We start from the raw sequence: 24,319 nt of genomic DNA, 5'->3' as shown, positions 1-24,319 counted from the left end.
GGCCTCAAGCCCACCTAGTTTTTCTTTAAGATAATAAGGCAGAGCCAAATTGTTTAACGGCTGTTTAAACAGCTTAAACCAACGGTAATGCATCAAACTCAAGCGTTTATAAAGCCAATGGTGTCCTGGTGGTTTTTATATATTACACCCATAACATCCAATGGTGAAGGAAGGGACAATACAGTGACTGTCACCTTGTTTTTTTAAATACAGAGGTCTAATAAGGAACAGTGCTGTGATACAGTAGGCTACATTTATATCAATATCGACGGGTTCTATCATGGTATGGATAGGTGTCCATCGAGTCAAACTGCTGTCATCATAAGCCCCAAGTCACGTGCATTTTCCCATTTTATTTTCATGCTCTGCAAAGTACAACTTTTTCACGTGTTTTTCGCCGTGAGACGGGATGTCTCCCAGTGATATGAGTGTCGTGTCCCTTGCACCATGAAACCGACCGGTAAATCTCCAGTGGGGAGAGCCTGCGCATTGGCTGCCATCGGAGTCTACCGCCATGGTGGATGTGTTACGTCACAGCCCGAGAGCACGGATGTATGTGTGAGTGTGTGTGTGTATGTGTGTGTGTGAGAGTGTGTATGTGCGAGTGTAGCAAGTGTGTGTGTGCGCTTCAGATGGGTGAGAATGTGGATGATTCGAAAAGGTGGAACAAGTAAGAAGGAAACGGACCGGCGAAGATTCAAAGTCGAAGGGAGACAACTCAAGAGACTCCGACGCGACCGTAACGCAGGGAGAATTGCGCGACGCGTTTCGTACTTCGCTCAAAAGTGTGTGTCTACCGGTGGGTTGTGTGAGCTCGTGGTGGCGTGGTGGTAGAAAAAAAAAAATCCTCGGGATGCACTCCCGCTTTCCTCGCGCTGGCCCGGGAATCACGCGCCATTGAGGAGCGATACTGTGCATGCGCCCTGTGTCGCTCGCCTCGCTCGGGCGATAAGAACAGCGGCGTGGCGTCGGCCTCCATTTGCGAATTCGTGTTTAGGCTCGAAGAATCCGCCGAGGCCTGCGGACTCACTCGACGGCACGCAACAGTTGGGGATTTGCTGTAATTATATCAGTCGTCGGAAGAGCAGCAGCGGGTATATACGAACCATTGAGAGGTAGGTGTTGTTGAAACACCACAACTTTTTTAACTTGTCAGGCCTTTGCAGCGAGGGGCCCTTCTGTGTCCGTGTGTGTGTGTCCGTGTGTGTGTGTTTCTCGGAGAAGATGTGCTTGTTTAACAACTTGAATTCCCGGCGAGGCATTGTTTTTTTTATTTTTTTTAACCCAGAGCAAAGTTGCTAAACGGGGTGGGAATGGAGCACGTCCTTGTGTTGCATAGCCCGGTACAGCCGAAGAAGCACGGATTAAAAAAAAAAAAGTCAAGTTAACACCTTTCATAGTCGGTTCGGTTTCGTGTGACACAATACAGCAGGACGACGGCGACACAAGGGAGCGTGTCACTCCGTAGGCGAGTCGCCTTGATCACAATATGGCAACGGTGTAACTAGTAGGCATATCCTAATTGTGGCAAGTTGGCGTGTTATTGATACAATAAGGGCGGTGTTTTTTCACGGAACTATGTGTGGTTTTTGTTTGTAGTCGTTTGTGATTGTGTTATGGATCCGTGTTGCTTTTTGGATGGGTTGCTATGACGTTAATTGTATTCGGGCGAGAAGCACATACTAAGCCAAGTTGGTTCGAGGGTTGTTAGAGGAGAGATGAGCTACTGGTCGGTGGATATGAATTTTAATAATTATCATGAAAGCATAGCGATTCTTTATTGTTACAGTGGCGTCTGGTATGGTTGGTGTTCAGATTGTACACATTGTTAAATTATGAACACAAGCATACATTGAATACTTTCCAAATGAATGTTTATTAGGTCAAATGTGTGTTTGATCGGGTCTTCTGACACATACTAACCCATATATCGAGTTATAGCCATGAACCGATTCAATAACCAAGCAACATTTGGTTCATACACACACACACACACACACACACACACACACACACACACACACACACACACACACACACTGTAACAGGGCAAAAACAACAACCCCTTAGTTGTTATTTATTATGCATGTCAGAAAGCACATTGCAGTATTTACCTAAATACTTTTACTGTTCCAGTAAGACAACTCATTGGTTATAGAGTAACACTCAACATTTTGTACAATGGGATATATGTTGACTTTACTAATAGGTATTCAGCCCAATGTAAAAAAAAAACCGAACAAACCCAAATGGCAAATCCTCTCAAGAGCATTGGCTACTTTTCTCCTGGAGGTATCAGTAGTCAAGCATTGTTATGATTGCCTGTTGATTTCACAATATGGCATCATTCAATCATTCATTTAAGCTGTTCTGTCAAAGAGGTGTCAATCTTCATTTACATAGTGGGTTTAACTTTTTTTAATAATATCAAACCATGTAAGGAGACCAAAATTAACTTCAGCTGGATAGTACCCATTTATGACATTTAATTTAAACAATGTGTTGTTCAGGCTGTAAGTATAAGTAGTAGCATAAAGAACATGATAGTTTAAAAACAATGGGTTCTATAAATGTATATAATATTGTTACCCTTTAGACCGAATGGTATTAACACATTTTTTGTATGAAATTGCATGTGATAATGCATATTATTCAGTTTGAAATAAATCATTTTATTTTCTCTTTCCCCGCCCCCTAACAGATGTTAGATAAAGTTGAACTGCTGTAGCGGACATCCAGGCCCACCTGTTACCCAACTGTGGACACTTGTCTCCGGACCTCTCTTCATGATGGACCTGCAGTGTGCCCTGTCAGTCCAAGAAGGTGACGACAGCAAGGAGCCGGCTGTCACCCTCACCGCACCCTCTCTACCTGAGCCGCTCATTTTAAAACCCTTCCTCCTTAACTCAGAGCTTGTGGAGAGCCACGCTGTATCTATGACCAACACGGACTCCATGCCAACCCTTCCTTCCTCGCCTGCTGAGGCATGCCTTGCCAAGCTAGCTATAACCTCACCCACCACCAACTCCACCACGGACGGGGGCACCGTCGTGGACAAAAGCCCCACTACCTCAGACATCGCCTCGGCTTCCGACTCCCTCGCAAGCACCGGGACGAGCTTGGCCGAAACAACAACAACAACTACATCATCATCATCAACAACAACAGCAACAACAATGGTGGAAGCCGCAGAGTCTTCGCCACCTCCTGCCTTCGTGGCTCTGAGCGTCGACCCGTTCCAAAGGGGCCACTCCCCCGCCATGCTGAGGTTCAAGGGCATCACCGTCACCCTGGAGAACAACAGCGTGTGGAAGCAGTTCCACTCCTACGGCACGGAGATGATCCTCACCAAGAGCGGCCGGCGCATGTTCCCGTACTGCCGCTACAAGCTGTCGGGCCTCAACCCCAGCCAGCGCTACAGCCTGGTGCTGTCCATCGTCCCCGCCGACCAGCACAAGTACCGCTGGAACACCAAGAAGTGGGAGGTGATCGGCGCCGCCGAGTACCAGGCGCAGGGGCTGATCCGCGCCTTCCCCCACCAGTACTCCCCCTGCCTGGGCTCGGAGTGGATGAAGACCATGGTGTCCTTCTACAAGCTGAAGCTGACCAACAACATGAGCGACCAGGAGGGACACATGATACTGCACTCCATGCACCGCTACATCCCCCGGCTGCACATCATACCGGTGCTGGATGGGGACGGGCCCACGCCGGACCAGCCCGTGATCAAGGGGCCCGAGAGCATGACGTTCACCTTTCCCCAGACGGAGTTTGTCACCGTGACCACGTATCAGAACCCCTGGATCATCCAGTTAAAGATCAATCACAATCCGTTCGCCAAGGGCTTCCGGGAGGAGGGCATCCATCCCCGCCTGTGCAAGCCAAAGTTGGGGGACTCTCAGGGGACGAAAGAGGCCCAAGATTCGCCGGCCGCGAAGCCTGCCGACGACGCTGACGACGACGACGACTGCGGCGGAGCCATGGAGATCAGCCTTGACAAGACACCCGTCGCCTGGTGAGTTTTGGTTTCACATTCACCTGTGAGGCAATAGAGTGGTTGTTGTTGTTGTTCCTCCACTTTCACTGCTCAGACCTAAGGAAGGTGTTAAATAGGACATGTATAGGACACAATATGTTCACCGAATATGAAAAACGTGTGTCGTTAGTCAACCACTACATATTAAATGTACAGTAATCTCTAAAATCTCTCGCATATCTGCTTATAAATGCAGAATCTGCGTTTAGGACAGGGCAGGATTTTGGTATCCGAAGTGTTCTGGGTTCCATCTGTAGTCCTTGTGCAGGGATCGCATGTGCAGTGACCACGACTGTGTGGCACATTTTGAGACTGAAGGAGAGCTTGTTGTACTCTGCTTTTTACAAAAGAAAAGTGTTTTAATGGATACGTTTTTGTCACTAGGTTCTTTATGATGCAGGCCCTTGTGGCTCATAATGCAGCTCTTGTAAAGTTACAATAGGAACCATTTACCTTTTGCTGTTCAAAAAATGGTTATTTTGAAAATCCATATAACAACATAAAATGGATTTTTATAAGGTTTGGTAATGTTGCATGCTGCCCAAATTAATGAACTGGGTTGTTTATATCATGTACTAATGTATTTATTGAATATAATCAACATAGTCTTATTATTTTGAGGCACTACTAACAACAAAACAAAAAAAAATGGAAAAGATTTTCTCAAAATGTAAATCTAATAAGAAAAACCTTAAAATCGTCCCACTTTAAGAGGTTTAGTATTAATACTCTGTAATAACATTATGTTTCCTCTGTAAAATGTTAAATTACACAGCAGCCAAAGGCAGCTTCGTCATCAGGATCCAACTGCCATTCTGGACTATATTAGCCCATCAATAATAAACTCAATCCACCGTCAGCTAGTTGGTTAGCTGCTACAGAAAACCCCCAGACTCCATGGCTAAGCAGAACGCAGGCCTGTGTTTTAGCCTCGTTTAGCCTCTTCTAGCTAGCGGGGGCTTCTGCGTTAGGGGAAGTGAACTGGGCTTGCCTGGGTCGTGGTGGAGCCTGACCATTTACATTGATTTTCCATCCCCAGCTAACCTCGCTAACAAATTAGCATTCATTTAGCATTCATCTTTCAGCGTGAATCCCCATCTAAACTGGCTAGTCGACTCAGCATTCATCACTCTAGTACTAATTGTAAGAAGCATTAGATTGGGTTTTAAACAACGCTAAGCCCACATCTCTGGCAGTGGAGGGCAGATAATAAGGAAAAGAGGGCGTTGATAAAGTGACGACTATGGGCCTAGCGGCATTGCTCATTATTGTGTCTGCCTGATGTTTCGTAAGATCTCTTGTTGTAAAGGCTTTGTTTCACATTTAGCAACAAGAAGTGTGTGTGTGTGTGTGTGTGTGTGTGTGTGTGTGTGTGTGTGTGTGTGTGTGTGTGTGTGTGTGTGTGTGTGTGTGTGTGTGTGTGTGTGTGTGTGTGTGTGTGTGTGTGTGTGTGTGTGTGTGTGTGTGACCCAAACACGTGCGTGTCTGGGTCTGTCACACACCAAAACGTTCGCGTCCCAACCTGTGTGGTGTCCAGTCTCCTCACACTAAGTCGTTGGTCTTCATCGGCCCACAGCACCACCAAGCCCACCCACCAGACCCCTCTCAGCGACGCGCGCGAGCCCCACGCCGAGCAGCCCGAGTCGGCCCGAACCCAGGGTCACGACGTCCCCGTCTCCGAGGAAGCCATGGAGGTGGTCTCCGCCGAGAGAAGCACCCCCATCCAGACCCCGAGCCCCACCGGGCCCCCGAAGAGGCCGCGGGGCCGGCCCCGCAAGAGGCTCAGCCTGGACATGTCCCCGGCGTTGCCGCGGGCCCCGACGCCGGCGGCGCCGGCCCCCGGCCCGCACGTCGTTGAGACGCGGTCGTCCCGGGCGCCGGTGGTACCGGAGGACTCTGACGAGGACTACACGACCACGCCCGCCAGCTTCAGGAAGAAGAAGAGGCCCAACAAGAAGTGGGGCAACTCCCGGGGCCGGGGGGACGGGAAGTCGGGCGGGGCCGCGGCCGCCAGCCCGGCGGTGGCCGGCCCCGCCCAGCCGGAGAGCGACGACGTGGAGGGCCTGCTGTTTGTGTCGTTCACCTCCAAGGTAAGGCACTCGTGGGCCCCGTCCCGTCCAGGTCTGTTCAAGGGGGGGGGGGGGGGGGGCTTTCTGTTGGGTTAGACTCTCGCTCTCAAAGAAACTCAAAGGGTTTGAAACCTATTCCTGATGTTGGTCTTTCCCATGTGGCCTTAACGTGAGGTTGTTGTTGTTGTGGTTGTTGTTTGAACAACGTTATGTTTGTATTGTCTATTTGTTATTCAACGTTGTGTGTTTTTCCCCTTGGCAACAGGAGGCTCTCGGGCTCCACCTGGGCGACCGGGGAACGGGGAACACCAGGTCCGCCTCAGCTCAGGATTCTCCCGTGTCTTTGAGGATGACGTTGGATCCAACTGGTGCGTGTCATTTAGCGTCTTCCTGTTCTCTGTCCTTGTTCATAATGTAGTGATGAATGAACTGATAGTATATCGGCGCTCTTGTGTGTTTGATAATGGAATTGAAGTTGAATTAGCTAGATGCGTTGAACGATCTGATCTCCGTGATGAAGTGAAAACGACTTTTACGAGATCACTCAAATGAAGTGTAGGTCGGTGATTAATGACCTGGTCATAAATTAACTCCCATAGGAGCGCGGGCGTCTAACGTGAAAGAAAACTCACGTCACCACTGGCGCCATGTGCTCACTCACCAGAGAACTACCATAAGCTCCTTTCACACACAGACGTACAGCCCGCTATTCTACCGACGGGCCGTATATGTGAATGACATATCCTGACATGGGACAATCCTGAAAAAAACGACCTAGAGGGAGACGGGGCGATCTTCTCTCGGGGGTAACACCCTTCACTTTGACTGGCAGTGGGTCTGCTTATAGGTCGGAATATGGTTGGAAAGAAGCGGCCACATATTCTTGACAGGCTGGGTACTTTATTCTTAGTTTCACTAACTTTACAGTACACGTTTGCAGACACAACCAGACTTGTTCATTACTTCACTAAACTGACACACGCTACCACTCGCTCTCCTCGCTCGTCCACTCACTCACACTCACACACACACACTGCCATTCTCGTGTACACACATATGCTAACTCTCATAACAATTATTATTGACAACAGTTAGCTGAACATTATAATGTCCCGTCCTTCCACTCCCTGTTTTCTCAGTTACACATGAATCAACACATGAATGAATCAACTTCAGTTGTCACAGTGTTTGTTAGATGTGAAATGAAGCCAAAAAAGACACACTCTTCCTCCGTTAACGCAGTCGTCCGCAACGCCTTTCTTGGTCATCGTTTATTCTATTTGTCTCTAACTCATGCTCCAATCTTTCATCGGTCGATGCAGATGTTGTGGATGCAACGGAATGTATGACGCATCGCAGCGGCAACATTTAAGATGATCGTGATGAGTTCTGCCCCGCACTGTCTGCGGTTAAATCAAAACAAACAGAGTGACAGAGGCCGTCCTTATCCCGCCTCTTGCGAACCTCGACCTTACATCATATCCCGCCCCTTGCAAGCACGCCCCCCTAAACCAGCTGGACCCGCATATCGGGCATCAAGTGTGAATAAGTGTGAATGACCCTCACGGTTGAACCTCCTGATCTACAAATGCAGAGAATAGACGGAGGACATGTGTGATAACGGCTATAGTGGAAAAGGGTTTATGGCTGGTAGTAGCAGTCTTCCTGAGAGTTTCCAACGTTTGAGAAATGTATGCATTTTTGTCAACAACACAACCGTAACACAATGTGAGACCCATAAGAAACTGTTTTAACCTGAAAAGTTTGGGGGTTTACTTGGGACTTGGGGGCTTACCTACCCTTTAAGTGGAGTCGGTTTGTTAGTGAAGTGTAGAAGATTAGCAATAAATTAATTAATCGCACGATAAATTAAAATGAGACTATGAGATAAATAAGCCTTTTTTTTTCCATCGGTCTCGACAGACCCCTCTCGCTTCCTTGGCGTAATGAGGAGTTAACCCTCGAGTCGCGTTACAGAGTCAGCGTGCGTCTTCCTAGACATTCTCTGCCAGAGTGCAGCATGAGAGCCCTGTGAGGAGGCAAGCCAGAGAAAACGCTAGTTGAGATTTTGAGGAATGAAAAACAAAGATGGAATTGGTTTCAAAGCGGAACGCGACAGCTGCCGTGTGGGAGCACTTAGGGTTCAAACCGAATGACCGTGGTGAACCACTTAACCTGTGCGAGCCGGTATATCGCATTTGTTGTAAGACGGTAGAAACTAAACGCGCCAATACAACAAACATGCATCTGCACCTAAAGCATAATCATCCGATGCAGTTTTCCCAGCTGCGGAAAAAACAGATCATGGGACGTCTCCGTCTTCAGTCCACAATCACTTGGGGAGTTTAGTCGACAAACTAAGTACAAACAGGACAGTTCAAATGGTGCACACTCACTGACAGTTGTAGTTCGCTTCATGTAGTTTTATTTAAATTTATTGTTTTTGGTTGTTTTCTTTATTTATTTTGGATATTTAAAATGTCTGCCAGTTCCAGTGTTAAATATTCTTAGAAATAACAGTTTATTGATCTTTGAAAGGTTGTACTTGCATTATTATGCCATTATCATTATATTAGTTGAAAATGGTCTCAAAACTGCAATATTATCGCTTATCGCAATAATTTCTGGGACAATTTATCGCCCAGCAAAATTAGTTATCGTGACAGGCCTATCCCAGTGTTATCTTCCTGTGACCGAACCCAATCATAGGAATAGATAGAAGTATTGACAGATATAGACCATCTATAGCTGTCCAATAGCGTAACAGGAGAGAATAGCTTACCGAACTCAGACGTTTACTCAGACGTAGACAAACGCAGAGATCACACGAATACAAACCATCCCTCCAGACGCACCTCAAACTCGAGTGTAAGATGTGTTTTGTAACAACAATTTTGTGTGTTGTAATGTAATGCTAACGCCAAGTCGACTCGCCAGCCCACGGTAATGCATCAATGCTATAAATGAATGAAGCGTATGAACTAAAAATGATTGGTTCTTCATTCCCGTCGAGTATGATTTTAGTGACATTTTTATGTTTGACCAACTATGTTGAGTTACCACATTTTTCGCCACGTGGTTCGTTTCCGCCGTAGTGGGACTTAGGTTGAGCTGCCTGGACCCCTTTCTAAAGCCTTTGGTTTGAATTCTCTAGGAGGTCACCTGCCCCTCCCCCGCACTGATCTGCCCGGACGGGGCAACACCACCCCCCTCTCCCCCACAGGTGAGTCGCCTTGCCCCATTTAAATCACAACAGCCAGCCTGGACATGCTACAACATTTAAATCTTTTGACAAACTGAAACCCCAATAAAATGGCCTCAGCACCAGGCCTTATTACTAAGTGTTTTTATTTTTATAGAAAATATTATTGCTAATTATTATCGCTTGATCGCTACCATCTGTGTCTAAGAAATGATACACACTGGGCATGAAGGGATATAAAAAAAATGCTTGACCTTCATCCAAATGATACTTTTTAAATATAATTCTAAATTGGTGTATGGTTAATATTATCCTCCTTTTTTATCTAGTTTTGCATCGTCCAGAAAAATCCAAACTGCCGGTATTCTCCATTTCACGGGCGACGGCATATTTTTCATTTTTGGCCGTTAGTCTACAGCTGGTGCGCCCTCTTAATATTTTAATGACACTCATCATGATTAAATTACCCTTCACCCAGCCCCGCAGACGCTAAACCCAAACAGAAGGCAGTGAAGTCCTGAGTGTGTTCAAGTCCTACTTGATTCGAACACTATAAAGGGGTAACCGCGTAGCACTCAAGCCCCCCACCCCACAGTAGTAGTGGGGGGGGGGGGGGGAACAGCAGAAGCCATCACACTGTAGCGGTAGCAGTCGTTGTGGTGGCAACGGCTTGTGCTGAACGCTAACGCTAGCATCTGCTCCCGTTTCGGCAGTTGGCGGCGCTGCGTTTGTGTCGCGGACGGGGAAGACCAGCGACCTGACGAAGATCAAGGGCTGGAGGGACAAGTTCATCAAGCGCAGCAAAGAGTCCTCCGCTCAGCAAGATGGTAGGTCCCCCTTTTTTCAGCAGGTTTCCTTTCGCAGAGATTGTGGCTTCGACTGTCCCTCATTGCTAATGAATGAGCCGGTGGCTCACCGGGTAGAGCGTGTACCATGTAGGCTCAGTCCTGAACGCAGTGACCTCGGTTCAAATCCCTGCCCGTGGTCATTTGCTGCATGTCCTCCCCTCCATCTCTCATACCATCCTCTCTATCTCACTCTATAATAAAGCATAAAAAAATTAAAATAAATCTTTTAAAAAATAAATAAATGAGCTGGTGTTTCTCCTTTTGGAAAAAGACGACCAGCCCCTGTGACTCAAGCGTACCGCTGTTTAACGAAGTCTCCCTGCTAAGCCTCGTCCTCTTTCATCCCGTTCCGCCCCACCCCTCAAACAGGCTCTCAGAAGGACCTGTCTGCCTTCTGCAGCAACATGCTGGACGAGTACCTGGAGAACGAGGCGCAGCAGATCAGCGAGCGGGCCGCCGCCTTCTCCGCCAGCCCCGAGGCCCCGGTGGCGTACCAGCTGCCCGAGAAGAGCTCCAGCTACGTGAAGACCCTGGACAGCGTGTTGAAGCACCGCAGTCCGGCGGGGGCGGGGGCGGCGGCGGTGGCAGGGGTGGCGGGGGCAGCGGCGGCGCCGCTCAAGGCTCCCCTGCGGGCCAACCGACCCTGTCCCCTCTCCATGAAGCCACTCCTGTACTCAGTGCTCACCTCGCCGGCGCCTCCTCTCAAGACTTTGGACCGACCGGTGGCACCCAAGGCCAAGTCGCCCAGGCCCAAGCCGGCGACACCCAAAGCCGGTCCGGACGCGGCCAAGGGCCCCGCGGCTCCGGGCGGGGTGAAGGCCTTACCCATTTCCCTGTGGTTCCCGGCGGACAAGACCTTGCCAGCTCCCGCTTCTCAGGGGTAAGGGTTTTCCCGTTTCCCTGTTCCGTCCGTATTTGTTTCCCCCTTGTCGTCATCCGAATCGCCTTTTTATATTTAGCGTTTTTTTTTTTCTTTTCTTTCTGTTATTTTCTCCTCCTGTGTACATCTTGTATTTTTGTGTCGCCACGACAACGGCACCACAAGACAGGACCTCACAGAGATCTCAAGACCTACAGTATGTCGGCGGGGCACACAAAAAAAAATAAAACGCGACCGTTAACAAGGAGAGGGCGACCCGACCACTCGCAGTAGTTCTCACAGCGTCGGCCCCCCCTTGTACGCGGTGTCTCATTATCCGCTCGGATCGAGGAGCTCCGGTTAACAATGTAGGTCGCGCTCGTTTCTTCCCCACCCCCCCCAGATCCCAGTCGAGCAGCCGTGCGGGGCCGGGTCAGAAAGCAGGGGGGCCCGGCTGGGGCCAGCTGCAGGCCAATCTGCAGGGCAAGGGCCTGTCCAAGGTGCAGCTGCGAATGCTGAGCATGGAGGAGACGCTGCAGAACCAGGGCACGGGCCGCACCAGCCTCACCCCGGAGAGGCTGGACTTCGCCATGTCGGCGCTGCTGACCGCCACGGTAACGATGCTCTGCGCTTTTGTTGGCGTGTTAAATTGTTCTCAAATCTGTGATTCTTGTGTCAAGTTGTGTTTTATTAGACGCTTGCTGTTTTGATGGCATTGCTTTGATTGTTCTTAACCCCACTTATACACCGCTTCCGATTAAACTAAATGTAAATCATGATTATGCGTCTAATTAACAAGGCACAAAAAATGCACAGGTCACCGACCGACAACCCCACCCACTCTAAGCCCTCCCTCCCTCCCTCCCTCCAGATGAAGCACAAGCAGTCGACCGTGGCCCAGTACCCCACGGCCCCGGGCCCCGCCTGCGGACAGTTGTTCTGCCGGCTGGGCTGCGTGTGCTCCAGCCTGGCCCGCGTCAACAGGGGCCCGCTCCACTGCCGCCGGCCCGACTGCATGCTGGGCTGCGACTGCTTCAAGCGCAAGATCGTCAAGCAGCTCCTGGGAGGCGAGGACGAGACGCCGCCCGAGAGCCAGTCCAACCCGCTATACGGTAAGCTCCTTCACACGCCAACGTGTGCCGTGTGTTCAGTCCAACCCGCTATACGGTAAGCCCCTTCACACGCCAACGTGTGCCGTGTGTTCAGTCTGACCCCCGATACGGTAAGCCCCTTCGCTACCGTGTTTCTGGCTGCCTACTAGGGCTGAACGATTATTTGAATTCAAACTGACATTGAGATGTAATAGCGATTTGCAAATGGCAAAGGCTGCTATTTATTTATTTATTTTTTGCATTTTGACGGCTTCCAATGTTGTGTTGGTCATAATATAGAATTATTTATTGATTGTTTAGTGAATAATACAGAATATTAAAAAGAAAAATCACAATATTGGTCGAAATAATGTCAATTCGATTATTTCCCCAAATCGTTCAGCCCTACTGCCTACTGCCTAGCGTTATCGGAAATCGGAGCAGGTCTACCCAAACCATTTGTAGTTGTTGCACTGTAGAAAGGGCAATTACTCTTTTATGCACACATAAAAGAGGTGTGTTTCAATTGTTGTGGGAAAGTGGTGGTACGAGTTCTCTCACCAACACACCTTCCTCCCTGTGGTTCTGCTCTTGCAGCGGTGAAGAGCCTTCAACACGAGGTCCAGCCCAGCCCAGGGGCCCACTGGGACCGGATCTGGCACAAGGAGCTGGCCCTGCCGGACCCAGAGCCCCTCTACGCCCCCAAGAGTCTGGATAGCGTGTGCTACTCCTCAAGGCGCCCAGTTTACCAACACGTCCAACCGGTAAGAACACGACCCTGGAGAGCCACGGTGGCACGTTGTTCGAGTCCCCCATTGACTCCCGTTCACGCCTTCTTACTCTAGCTCGGCCAAAAAGTGACTCACCCTTTTGAATTTTGGTCTGTTTTCTGATAGCTATGCTATAGCTAGCATATTAAGTTAGCTAGCGTTAAACACAATTTAAAATCTTCCTAATTTGTCTAGATGTTAAATTTAATCAAATCCGGATATTTATGAAATTGTCCATCATATATAATATATAGTAGAATCAATTTAAGAAATGTTATAACTAACTAAATAAATAACTGATTTAATTAAAAAAGGTAATGTTTACACACATATAGACATTTATTTATTCAATGTTATCAAGCAAGAACTAGTGTTTACGTTTAACCCTTTCGCCACTATTATATAACTTTTGTATAACTGTTATTTTTCCCCCACTATTTTAGATCCAGGAAAAGGACAAGGACCCGGTGTATAGGTACCTGGAGAGCTTGATGACCTGCGCTCGTATCCGGGAGTTCAGAACCTCGGTGAAAGTGCCCGCTAAGACTAACACAGAGTCTCCCAGGGCCCCGCTGGCCCTGAAGAGCCCGGCCCCAGCCTCGGCGCTTCAGACACAGCCCAAGAAGACCCAAAACATCCTGGCTAGAAAGTTCCCAAACATCATATTGACCTTTAAAAACACAGGTAATGTCCAAAATGCATCGGATCAAGCTAACTCATAGTGTACAGTAAAAGCAGAAGTCTTTCTTTGTACTCGTTTTTTTTTAGAATCCCGTGTGTGTGTGTCCATATATACATAATCATTTTCTCCAACTGAAAACACAACCACGACGCAGATAGGTTTGTTACTCATAGGTTTTTTTTTAATCAACCGTCTAACTTTAACTTCAGATATTCTGCAGTTTACACCATTGAGTTCCTAGCCGAAGTTCATCGTGGGGCTGCTCGATTATGGAAAAAAAAATCATAATCATGATTAATTTGGTCAATATTGAAATCACGCTTAGTCAAACGATTATTTTGGAGTTTGAAAAGATGATGCATTTATTCAGAATTTCTCTCTCAAAAAAAAAACCTTAAAACTTGCAAAGTGAAATTTCCCCTTAAAAAAAATGGGACTATATTAGTTTTGAGATCGCTAACCCAAAAAAATCGAAATCACGATAAAAATTCTATGAATTGCACAGCCCTAGTCATCGTGTGTCACTGAGACGATTCCCGGGCCGGTTATGGACACTAACCCATCCCCTCCCTGCGTCGCCCTCACAGGGAAGAACTCCACCATGGACAACGACTCCCTGGACTCCCAGCAGATAGAGATCCTGTCCGAGTGCCACTGGGACGACGACCGCAAGCTCATCCTGGGGGCTCTGTGTCAACGCATGAAGCGCGGCAGCCTGGCCACCCCCTTCTGTGCCGGGCCGTACCACGTCTCGCTCATCGCCAAGATCCTCAGGCCCAGGGCGACGGGCTCCACCATCAGCTACAAGGTAGACACCCCCCCCCCCCCCCCCCCCCCCCCCCCCCCCCCCCCACCCCCCACTGCACCCTTAACTGAACCACGTGGGTCCATTTAGTAACGGCTCATTGTAATGGCTGATCAACATCACATCTGGTGGGGGAATAGAAGTGCCCGTTTTGTTGAGAAAACATATTATTGAAAATGATCTCATCTGTTGTTTGTCGACTAATACAAAATACACAATGCGGACGGTCGATTGGTGAATTAGAGGTTTCAAAATTGGTCTGTGCCAAATAGTTTTTGGCAAACACGTGGGCCTGCGTCCCTTATTTAAACAAAACGACGCTTTCCCTTCCCCAGATGCGCATCTGTAGGCTGAAGGCTGCCAGTGAGGAAGAGGAAGACGGGGACGACAGCTCGGACGAGGAAGAGGTCGACGAGAACGACTCCGACGACGGTGAAATCCGCAGCAGCTGCGAGGAGGAAGAGGAGGAGGATGAGGAGAAGCGAGCGCTGAGAGAGAAGGCGGCGCTGGAGAACCCCTTCTCCTTGGAGACAACAGAGCCGATGGGCGTGACGCCCTTCCTGAGCCGCGTGCTGCCCGCCGGGATTCTGCAGGCCAAGAGGAAGCCCACGGGGAGCAGCGCTGTGGGGCTAGTCCAGGTCAGGCACCGACGGGGTGGTGGTGGTGGCGGCGGGGTGGGTCAGGCAGCTTCGGGTCCATTAATGGATTCATACAGAGCCCATTAATGGATTCATACAGAGCCCATTAATGGATTCATGCATCATGCATCGGTTGTATGTTTCAGTGGTAGCATGCAGATGAAGGAGTGAGTGTATTTGTGAACACACCCACGCCGTCGGGCATTGGCACTGTAGACGTACAAGATTTGTGTTATTTTCTAATGGCAGGCATGTTGTTTCCCGTACAGGTGAACGGTAAATCATACCCCCAGGCGTGTCTGATGTTGGGCCACGTGGGTTCGCTGCATCCAGCCAATCGCCTCGCAGCATACGTCACCGGCCGCCTGTCCGGCGCAACCAAGCCCCAGAAACCGCCCGTCCCCCCAGCCCAGAAGACCACCAGTCCCAGAATACCCCCTCGCCCCGCTGCGGCTGTGAAGGAGGAGCCGAAGACCAAAGCCAAAGCAGGTAGGATCCCTGGGCCCCTCGTATCTCTGTCCCCTTGTGCTGTGGCACTGCCACGGTCTTATTGTACGCACTTATTGTCTTAGTTGTATTTAGTTATAGTACTTATGTTATGTAGCGTCTTATCATAGCTATCCATGTTGAACACAGGGAATGGGTTAACCTAGCGATTGTTGGTGCTTTGCACTTGGTTCTATGAACATCCTTACTGCACCGACGGCGAGATATTGTTTCACTTTCTTATGACAAATGTACTTATTGTAAGTCGCTTTGGATAAATCTGCTAAATGCCCTAAATGTAAATGTCTTGAAAGAGGCAGGAGGCAGACTAGGCCCAATGAAAAGGATAATTTCACACATTTATTAACAGCGCTCACATGGAATAAATGTACGACAAGGGCCATTGTCAGTAATGACAAAAACTACATGGACTGAAGCTCGTGGTGACGTCATCACTGACATCATCACTGCTCCGACTGATTGTATGAGGGGGTTTGTTTACTCCCTACATACGACCTACATACGACCTACATACGACCCCAACCACTGGTCTCACTCCAGGGGAGTTTATCAACTGGGGCTATTGACATGTAAATCGTGACCTTTTTATGTTTGCGGTTCCCATACGACAAATTAATTAAAATATCAACTAGATTTGTCCCGAAGCAAACATGTAGTTATCTCCATATAATAAACACAGTAAGCAGCGCACAAAGGTCGTAGGTCACCCCTCCAACTGCCGTCCACTTGGACTACTCCCCGGTGGAGTCCCCGACGCTATAGACTTTTGTGTTTGCTTTAGCTATCTGCTAAATCTTAAATTGCACTTTCTACAATGCATTTTTTTCCCTTGGCCTTTATTTTCTTTGACGTATCTATATTATTTTATTACTTCATTTTATCGTGTGTTTGCATTAGCTTTCTGCTAAATCACACATTTGTTTTAACTTTGCCTTTGTTTTCTTTTACTTATCTATTTTATTTTATTATTTTATTGTATGACTAGGTTTCAGTGTGAAGCACTTTGAGTCTGCCGCGTGTATGAAAAGGGCTATATAAATAAAGTTGCCTTTCCTTTCCTTGCCTTGCATTGAAGCCATTGTTATTCTCCTCACTTCTCCGGTTTGGATTACTTGTGTGCTCCCTTAGTTGTGGAAAGCGACGGCGGACCGCCCCAGCCCCCCCCCGCGTCCCGCCCCGTCACCACCTTCAGGACCCGCGGGCTGGGCTCCACGGCCCCCGCCTGCAGCACCTCCTTCTCCTCGCCCGTGTCCATCACGGTGTCCCGCTCCCTCAAGGAGCCCAGCTTCCTGGCCGAGAGGGGCACCTACTCCTTCAGGATCTGCCCGCCCGCCGCCAACCAGGGCGCCGGGGCCGGCGCCGGCGCCGCCGGCCCCGCCCGCCACCCGGCCGGGGTCTCCCTCCCCGGGGGCTTCACCCTCATCCAGCTGCCCAAACACGGGGCCAACGGGGCTCTCGCTCTGCCCGTGGACCCGGACCGGTTCCCGTCCGCGTCCGTGAGCCGCGGGGAAGCCCAGGTGAAGGTAGAGGTTTGCGCCGATGCCGTTACCCCCGGTAACGATGTGGACGTCGACGAGGTCCGCGCCGCCACGGAGGACCAACCGGGCGCCGGCGCGCTCGAGGCCGGTTCCTCCCCCCCGAAGCTCGAGTGTGACGAGAAGATGCAGTCGGGCGACAGCGACGACTCGCTGAGGAACAAACCGAAGACGGAGGACAGACCGCCGGAGGACGAGGAGTCGGCGGAAGGTTCCTCGGACTCGGAGGAGGTCGGAGATTTGAGCGTAAGAAAATTATATTCCTGATTTTCTGTCTGATTTCTTTTTTTTTATGCATTAAGGCTTTCCCCCCAAAACAACAATAGATGGTCCTTGGAAATATTGTTTTTATTTTTTTTTCATTACAAATGTTCTGATTTTAAGTCCTTAATTCTGATTGCTAAGCATGAAATATTCCAACTGCATAGGCCTGTATAACTGGTTCACTATGAAACAACCATCAAGTTATTATAGTAAAATGTGCATAAAGCACCAGCAATTGTTGAATCATTTTTCGCATCAGAGGACCAATGTTTGAAGATGTCTCAACCTGGAGCCGTGTGCTCATCCCTCCAGGAGGAAGGTGGCCTGGTGGACGTGGAGACGGTGGAAGATGAGTCGGTGGACGTGGAGACGGTGGAAGACATGACGCAGACCATCGAAGAACTGAAGAAGTCGGTCAGCGGGCTGTCCCGTAGTATATGGTAGGGCTGTGCAATTAATTAAATTTTGATTTCAATTTTTGGTTCAAATGATCTCCAAACTAAACTAATCAACATCTGGTTACATATTTGTGCATTATTTTCGTTATTTTAATATTTTCTACTTGAACATTTTGTGTATTTTTTTTCAGTTACATTTTTTTTTTTGAGAAATGCTGAATAAATGCATCATGTTTTCAACCTCAAAAATAATCATTTGAATAATCGTGTTTATGTTTTTTTCCATAATCAAGCCCTAGTATATGGTGTGTGTTTGTGTGTGAGCTGTAGTGCCTGGGACATGGAGAGTTGTGCGACGGCAAAACTGTGACATTTAACTTATCTCTACTGTGTGTTTTCTTCTAGGGATTCTAGCGAGGAATCAGGATCCTCAATGGAGTCTAAATCAAAGGTAAGGGCGTTTTTCCATCCATGGCTGTTGCTCTTATCTAGTTCACTCCCTACATTCTAGAGCCTAAAATATCAAGTAATGCACTAGTGTACTGGTCATGGCAAGCAACACCAAAAACATGGGACCATGATACATGTGGAATTCACCGTAATATGTCTTATCGCCTGCTTTTATCCCTACTGCTGGGCTGGACTTAAGCACAGCTAGCTGGACTGAAGCACAGCTGGCACTGCCGTCCTTGAGTTGGTAGTGGCTACTTGCATTTCCTTTTCAAGGCTTTGTTATGGGACTGGTTTGGTTTATCTGCCCCCCTCGCCCGCCTCCAAACACTGGCTTCATACACTGATCTTACAGTGACTGGAAAGCCTTAACACCCGTAATTCTAGCCGTCCGCCCGTGATCTGATCAGCCCACGAGCTCTGTGAGCGCGGTGCGAACAGGCTATCGTATCGCTCGCCTTCCACCGGTTGCCTTCACCGATTATCATTTACAAACGGCCCAGAGGCAGCTCGTTCCGGCGTCCCCGGAGCTCGCACAGTCTGTCTCGTCTAATCATGTCACCGCTCCCACCCCACCCCCACCCCCACAGCCCACCCAGCCCCCCCCGTTTGTGGTGGAGGAAGAGGAGGAGGAGGAGGAGATGGAGGAGGAGCAGGACCTGGCCACGGGCCACAGGCGGCGGCAACACAAGGTGCTGGAGAGACTGCGGCGCATGGAGCAGCGGGACCTCTTCATCAAGCTGCAGACCCTCCTCCGCACCGACCCCAAGGCGCCCAAGCTCCGCCTCCTCTCGCAGGTATGTGCCTCAATAGGGGTGAAGGAAAGGGTGGATCCATGTAAGAGTCGTGATTCTTATCTTCCATTATTCAGGGTAATTGATCAATTATTTATATTTTCATGTATACTTTATTTTTTCTTAAGTCCTAGGTTTTCCTTTTGTGTGTTTTACATTATTGATATCAGTTGATATGTTTACTCAAATAGAACGACATGATCTTTTACACTTTTGCCTCTGCTATCATGTCATAATTAGCGCACAGTGGACTGGATAAGGTCCTCAAATTAGCACACATGTACTAATAATGAATAAATAAATAAATAAGAATAAATCTCAAATCGTGAATCGTTTTAATAAAAGTAATTTTCAAAAAAAGATTGACGTACTGGGGCATAGCTCTGGTTTTGTGTTCCACTCTCAATGGAAAATGTGTTGTGTTCGAACCCCCAATGTTGGCCTGCTTGGAGGCTTTAATGACCAAGATGCCTCTGAATTCACTGGAAGTCTCTTTGGATTACTGTTGACTGTTTACTGACCTACTGTACTTGAGTGTTTAAAGCTGCACTGACCACGTTTGCTAGATGCTAGATGATATGATAAGAGTGTGTCCTACTTTGTGTGTTTTCAGGCTCAAAGTGAAATCCAAACCCTTGTGGAGACCTCCAAGGCTCTGGAAAAGCAGAAGAAGAAGCTGTGCGAGATGCAAAAGCTCTACGTCAGGAGGATTTCCTGTTTGGCTGGTATGAACGTTTATTCTTGCATCTGTGTTGGTTTGCGTGTTTGTTCCCACAAATAATCCGCCGAATAATGAAGTGGATCAAATGTTTTTTTAATTACTATTAGTGAGGACTTGTTAGTCAAGAAAACAAACAAATGAAAACGCCAATCACGAAACATGATATCTCCCCTCAACAGGGAAGCCTGAAGACCTCATCAGACGCAAGCTCAAAGAGGTCTATGAACGCAAGCAGCTGCTCAACGGCCAGAAGAAGGGCCCCATCGCTCTTAACAAATCGCCCCAGCTGGGTGTGCGAGGCCCGGCCCCGCCTCCCGCCCTTTCGTACCCCCCTCACCAGCTCCCACGCCCCAGGGTCCCGGTACCCATCGCTCCGTTCCCGTCCGGGGCGACCCCGGCCAGAGGCAGCCCTCCTCGCTGGCAACCCAAGGACCTGCCTCAAGGACCTGCTGCCGAGCAAAGGCCCAGGGACCAGGTCACCGGCCCCCCCGCCCGTGAGAAGAAGCCCAAAGAGAAGGGGGCCCCGAAGGGTCCGCCCGTGGCGATAGCGCCCTCTGAGCCCTCCGAGGGCCCGACCCTTCCGCTGATCCGCACCAAAACGGGCCGGATCATTCTCCCGTCCTCTCTGAAACCACGTGAGTTTTCATCCCACCGTACAGTTTTATCGTAACTTATTTGCTGCACTTTTAAATATACGTTTGACTGACTTTATTTTTTTTGCTGTTTTTGTGACAGTGGGGCAGGGATTTTACACCATCACAATCATGGAACCGGACAAGGAGAAAGCGGGCAGCATCGAGCCGGGGGAGGTGGTCCTGCCGACCCCCTCGGTCCCCAACACGTCCACAGACCAACCCTCCAAGCAGGACGGCGTGACCGGAGAGGAGGAGCCCGCCTCGTCGTCCTCTCCCGCGGGGGACGAGGCCGCCGCCGTCGCGTTGTCGCCGAGGCCCGTGCCGCTGGGGTCCCGGAAGTCCATGTCCCCCCTGGTGGAGATCGCCCGGCTCAACAAGTCCATCAGCTCCTCGTCGGCCAGCCAGTCGCTGCTGCTGCGCAACGACGGCGGCGGCGGCATCGGCGGCGCGAGCGAGAGCAACGGCACGTCCCGCCTGAGCTTCAGCCCCTGCAGCCTCGTCTACATCCCGCTGGTGCCGGACGCCGCCAAGGGAGAACCCAGCCAGGACGCGGGCCCGGGAACGGGCGAGGAGGCCAGTCCCTCGGTGCCACGCCGTCGCCGGGGCAGACCTCGGAAGCATCCCCTGGTCTCACCGGCCAATCAGGCCGCGGACGACGCGGCTGTGGACGAGTCCATGGAAGCGGGAGAAGGAGGAAGCCCGGACAAAACGGAGGAAGAGGGGGACAGCCCGGTTCTGGTCAAAAGGGGCCGAGGTCGGCCCCCGAAGAAACGCCCCCTCGGGGAGAGTGACTGGGCCGGAGGCAGTCCCCCGGTGAAGGCGAAGGAGGCTACGCCGAAGAGCCAGGGGCGGAGCAGACCCACGAGGGAGGTGTGGAAGAGTCCAGACAAGGCCAGGTCCACACGGACGGCCTTTAGCCCAGACTTGGACCAGGAGGGGGGGACGGGCAGCGGCAAGCGGCCCCTTACACGCGGAGCTCTCGGGAAGGACTTCCCCAGTGCCAAGCGGAGGTCTTGGATAGACGTGGAGAAGGAACTTGGACTGGATTAAACTGGTTTCAATGGCGGTGTTGTTGTTTTTTTTGGTACGGTCTCTATGCAAGCGGGTGGACGTGATGATACTCGTGAGGTGGTTCTTCCTGAAAGCCGCTGAATCCCAACCCCCTTTCCTAGACCCTCGTCACTCTCATTACCCAGCATGCAGCTCACTCGTTCAACTGAGTGTTTCTGTAGACTCAAATCACAGGCAACATTGAAGATATGAACTAAAAACACTTCCGCCTGTTGGTGATGGTACTGTTTTCATGTGGGGTCTCAAACGTTGACGCTGTTTGGTCCATGCAGTGCGGACATTTGATGTTTTGCGATTAGGCACTGGATTCAGTAACATGCTGGTAACGTAAAGTATAGTCCCATATTGGGGTCCAGAAAAACACTGGTTTCTCCCAATCTATCAAAGGTGAATCTCTACAGCTGTTGTGTATCTTTCCTCATTCCTTAACGAACACACTCGTGAAGAAAATGTGGTTTCCGCATGATATTTTGGTCGTCATTGTGTTTTCATTGCATTGTCTCGGTCAAGGGAACATAATCTGTTATGAGTTACAGGAAGGCGATTTAAGGTCAAGAACTGCCTTGAAAAACGTCTTGGACGGTACTTGCACACCACTAAACGGTCACATATAAGCAGACTTTGTGCTGCCATTTTTTTTTTTAACAGCATCTTGTAATTGTGTGAGGCTTCGGTTTAGGGGGGGTGCATTATTCCTCTATGGTTTTCGATTTCCCAATCATGAATTTCACAAGTAGCAGCACTTTATTTGATTAGTTGAAGCAATCCGTAATATCTCTTCCGGCTAGGCAGTCTACTGTTTAGTCTCAAACCCTGTAGCCTCGCTTCCCCAATGATATTAAGAGTTTTAGGACATTATAGCTTCAGATAGATGTGTAATGCTTTATTATTAATAATGTAATATCTTTTTGCTGAAGCCTAATGTCTGGCAATGCATCCAAATGAACACTGTTCGCAATGTGTGTGTGTGTGTGTGTGTGTGTGTGTGTGTGTATGACAAATTATTTGTACAAAGAAACATTATTTTCCATTTTAGTGGTTTCATCTTAGATTTTTTTCTTTTTTCCGTTTTTGAATTATTATTTGTCATGCACTCCGAAGTTGGTGACAAGATAATGTGGCCTTGGAAATAAATAAATTGAATGTTTATTTTGAATTTCAGCTTAGCAATGAGGTCTGCGTCAGAGCGTTTGTTTCAGCGATCGCGGCAGATGTTGATTGGGTGAAAACAAGATGTGTGTAAGCCGATGCTCAAAGTAACATTTGGGGTCGCCAACGTCTTGAGTTAAAAACTGGGTCAGGGGTCAAAAAATGTTGGAACGACTGCTTTGTGTACTTGACGTAGTCGTACATGTCAAGCCAAAATGCATCAACCGTTTGCAAGTAGAAGTATTCTCAAGCTGTTCTGGTTGGTTACGTAATTTAACGCAGGCACACACTTACAAATGATTCCAGTCTGTCAATCGATTTCACATTTGGACTAAACGTATGTAGGCATTAGTAGCGTAGATATTGGGTCCCATGCTTCGCCAAGTAGGCTACGACTGGCGCGGAAACTGGCGACGTCATGGTGACGTCACAGCGTCAGCGTCCCAGCAGAGAAACAATAGTGAGCTACACTAAACTATTCACCCAGTATGTAATCTGGCTGTGTTGGTGCATGCCAGGGGTAAAGGATTGTATGGTATAGGTATGCATGTGTGACTGAGTAGGCTACGTCATGTCCACCATATCAGAAACTGGGGAACTAGGAGGGACAGGTGATTAATTTTGTCACTCCCTTAGCAAATAGCGAAGACTTTATATAAATCCCATTGATAAAATAACAATCACAAAGTTAAGCTTAGCCAACACCTATTACTAATAAGATCTAGGATAACCTGATCCCACCATGCAAATTCCCTTGCAGCTATGCCGTTTTATCCATGAACTACCCTTAGCTCTATACAACTGGCAGTATTTTGCATACCAAGTTAATTCTACTGAAAAGTCTCAAACAAAAACACCGTTTTACTTTTGTAATAACTGGTAGGGTAGAAGACGGTCGGAAAACAACCTTGATTTGACATTCAAGTTTCATTGCTGTTTTTTACTACGGGTTTTACTCTGCCTCCATTCGAAACCCCGCCCACAAAAAGTGTTATTGTTTACTAACAGAAAGCGGGTCCGTTCGCTGTTTTCCGGACACATGCTGGCTTTGTTCGACTCGGGTTGACTCGGCGCGTCAGCCCGTCAGCGCGGCCAGGATTTGGGTCTCTACAAGGGCGCCACCCGCCAGGAGGTGGGGCTTGAACTGATGACGCGCTTCTTGAGTAAGCGCGTCACACACACACACACACACACACACACACACACACACACACACACACACACACACACACACACACACACACACACACACACACACACACACACACAGTGTTGCAGAGAGTGAGAAACTTCATTTTTTTTATTTTGGTCAGACAGACGGAACCCACACAATTATATACGCGATAATGAATTCAGCTTTATGTTCAATATGACACTTTTTTTGGTTCATAATATGTGTTTCAAACATTTTTCCCAACAAGATTTCCTTGATATTCGGGAAAACCGTATTGAATATCAATACCAGTGATCTAACATTGGAAATATTGTCCAATGTCCAGTCTTTAGAAAAATATTCATCTGTTCAACAAGTTATTTTGATTTGCAAGCGAATATTGTCAAACTAAAATCATAGTGGTGTGCTTTCAAACCCTATCTAAACCTTCATTACCCTTTTGAATTCGGCCTCTATAGGACCAAAAAATTATATTTATATATTCATATTTATTGATTTATTTATTGCCTAATTTATTTATTTCAGGATTTATTTCCTAGGCATATTTATTCATGTCCGCGTCTCCCCAGAATGATGAATCCCCAGAATGATGAATCAAGGAGAAGTAATAAGCAATAACCC

The 24,319-nt window shown here is 48.6% G+C and overlaps 1 protein-coding gene across 1 annotated transcript; it reads left to right on the top strand.

Annotated features, from left to right (window-relative positions):
• The first annotated feature begins 844 nt into the window (after nucleotides 1-844).
• LOC311376804 (uncharacterized protein) lies at nucleotides 845-22,384 on the top strand. The gene is made up of 21 exons (XM_084491266.1): nucleotides 845-1,115; nucleotides 2,702-4,015; nucleotides 5,613-6,126; nucleotides 6,371-6,473; nucleotides 9,260-9,328; nucleotides 10,021-10,134; nucleotides 10,525-11,035; nucleotides 11,418-11,628; nucleotides 11,886-12,126; nucleotides 12,703-12,869; nucleotides 13,319-13,559; nucleotides 14,145-14,365; nucleotides 14,698-15,000; nucleotides 15,270-15,489; nucleotides 16,636-17,288; nucleotides 17,619-17,746; nucleotides 18,110-18,155; nucleotides 18,745-18,951; nucleotides 19,562-19,673; nucleotides 19,849-20,304; nucleotides 20,405-22,384. The coding sequence occupies exons 2-21, from the start codon at nucleotides 2,787-2,789 to the stop codon at nucleotides 21,352-21,354; spliced, it is 6,696 nt and encodes a 2,231-aa protein (XP_084347392.1). The 5' UTR covers nucleotides 845-1,115; nucleotides 2,702-2,786; the 3' UTR covers nucleotides 21,355-22,384.
• Nucleotides 22,385-24,319: the final 1,935 nt, after the last annotated feature.

The sequence above is a fragment of the Micromesistius poutassou genome (assembly GCF_964030765.1).
Source record: "Micromesistius poutassou genome assembly, contig: SCAFFOLD_2874, whole genome shotgun sequence".
NCBI lineage: Eukaryota > Metazoa > Chordata > Actinopteri > Gadiformes > Gadidae > Micromesistius > Micromesistius poutassou.
The sequence above is the reverse complement of the archived record's forward strand: the minus strand, read 5'-3'. Positions and strand labels throughout refer to the sequence as shown.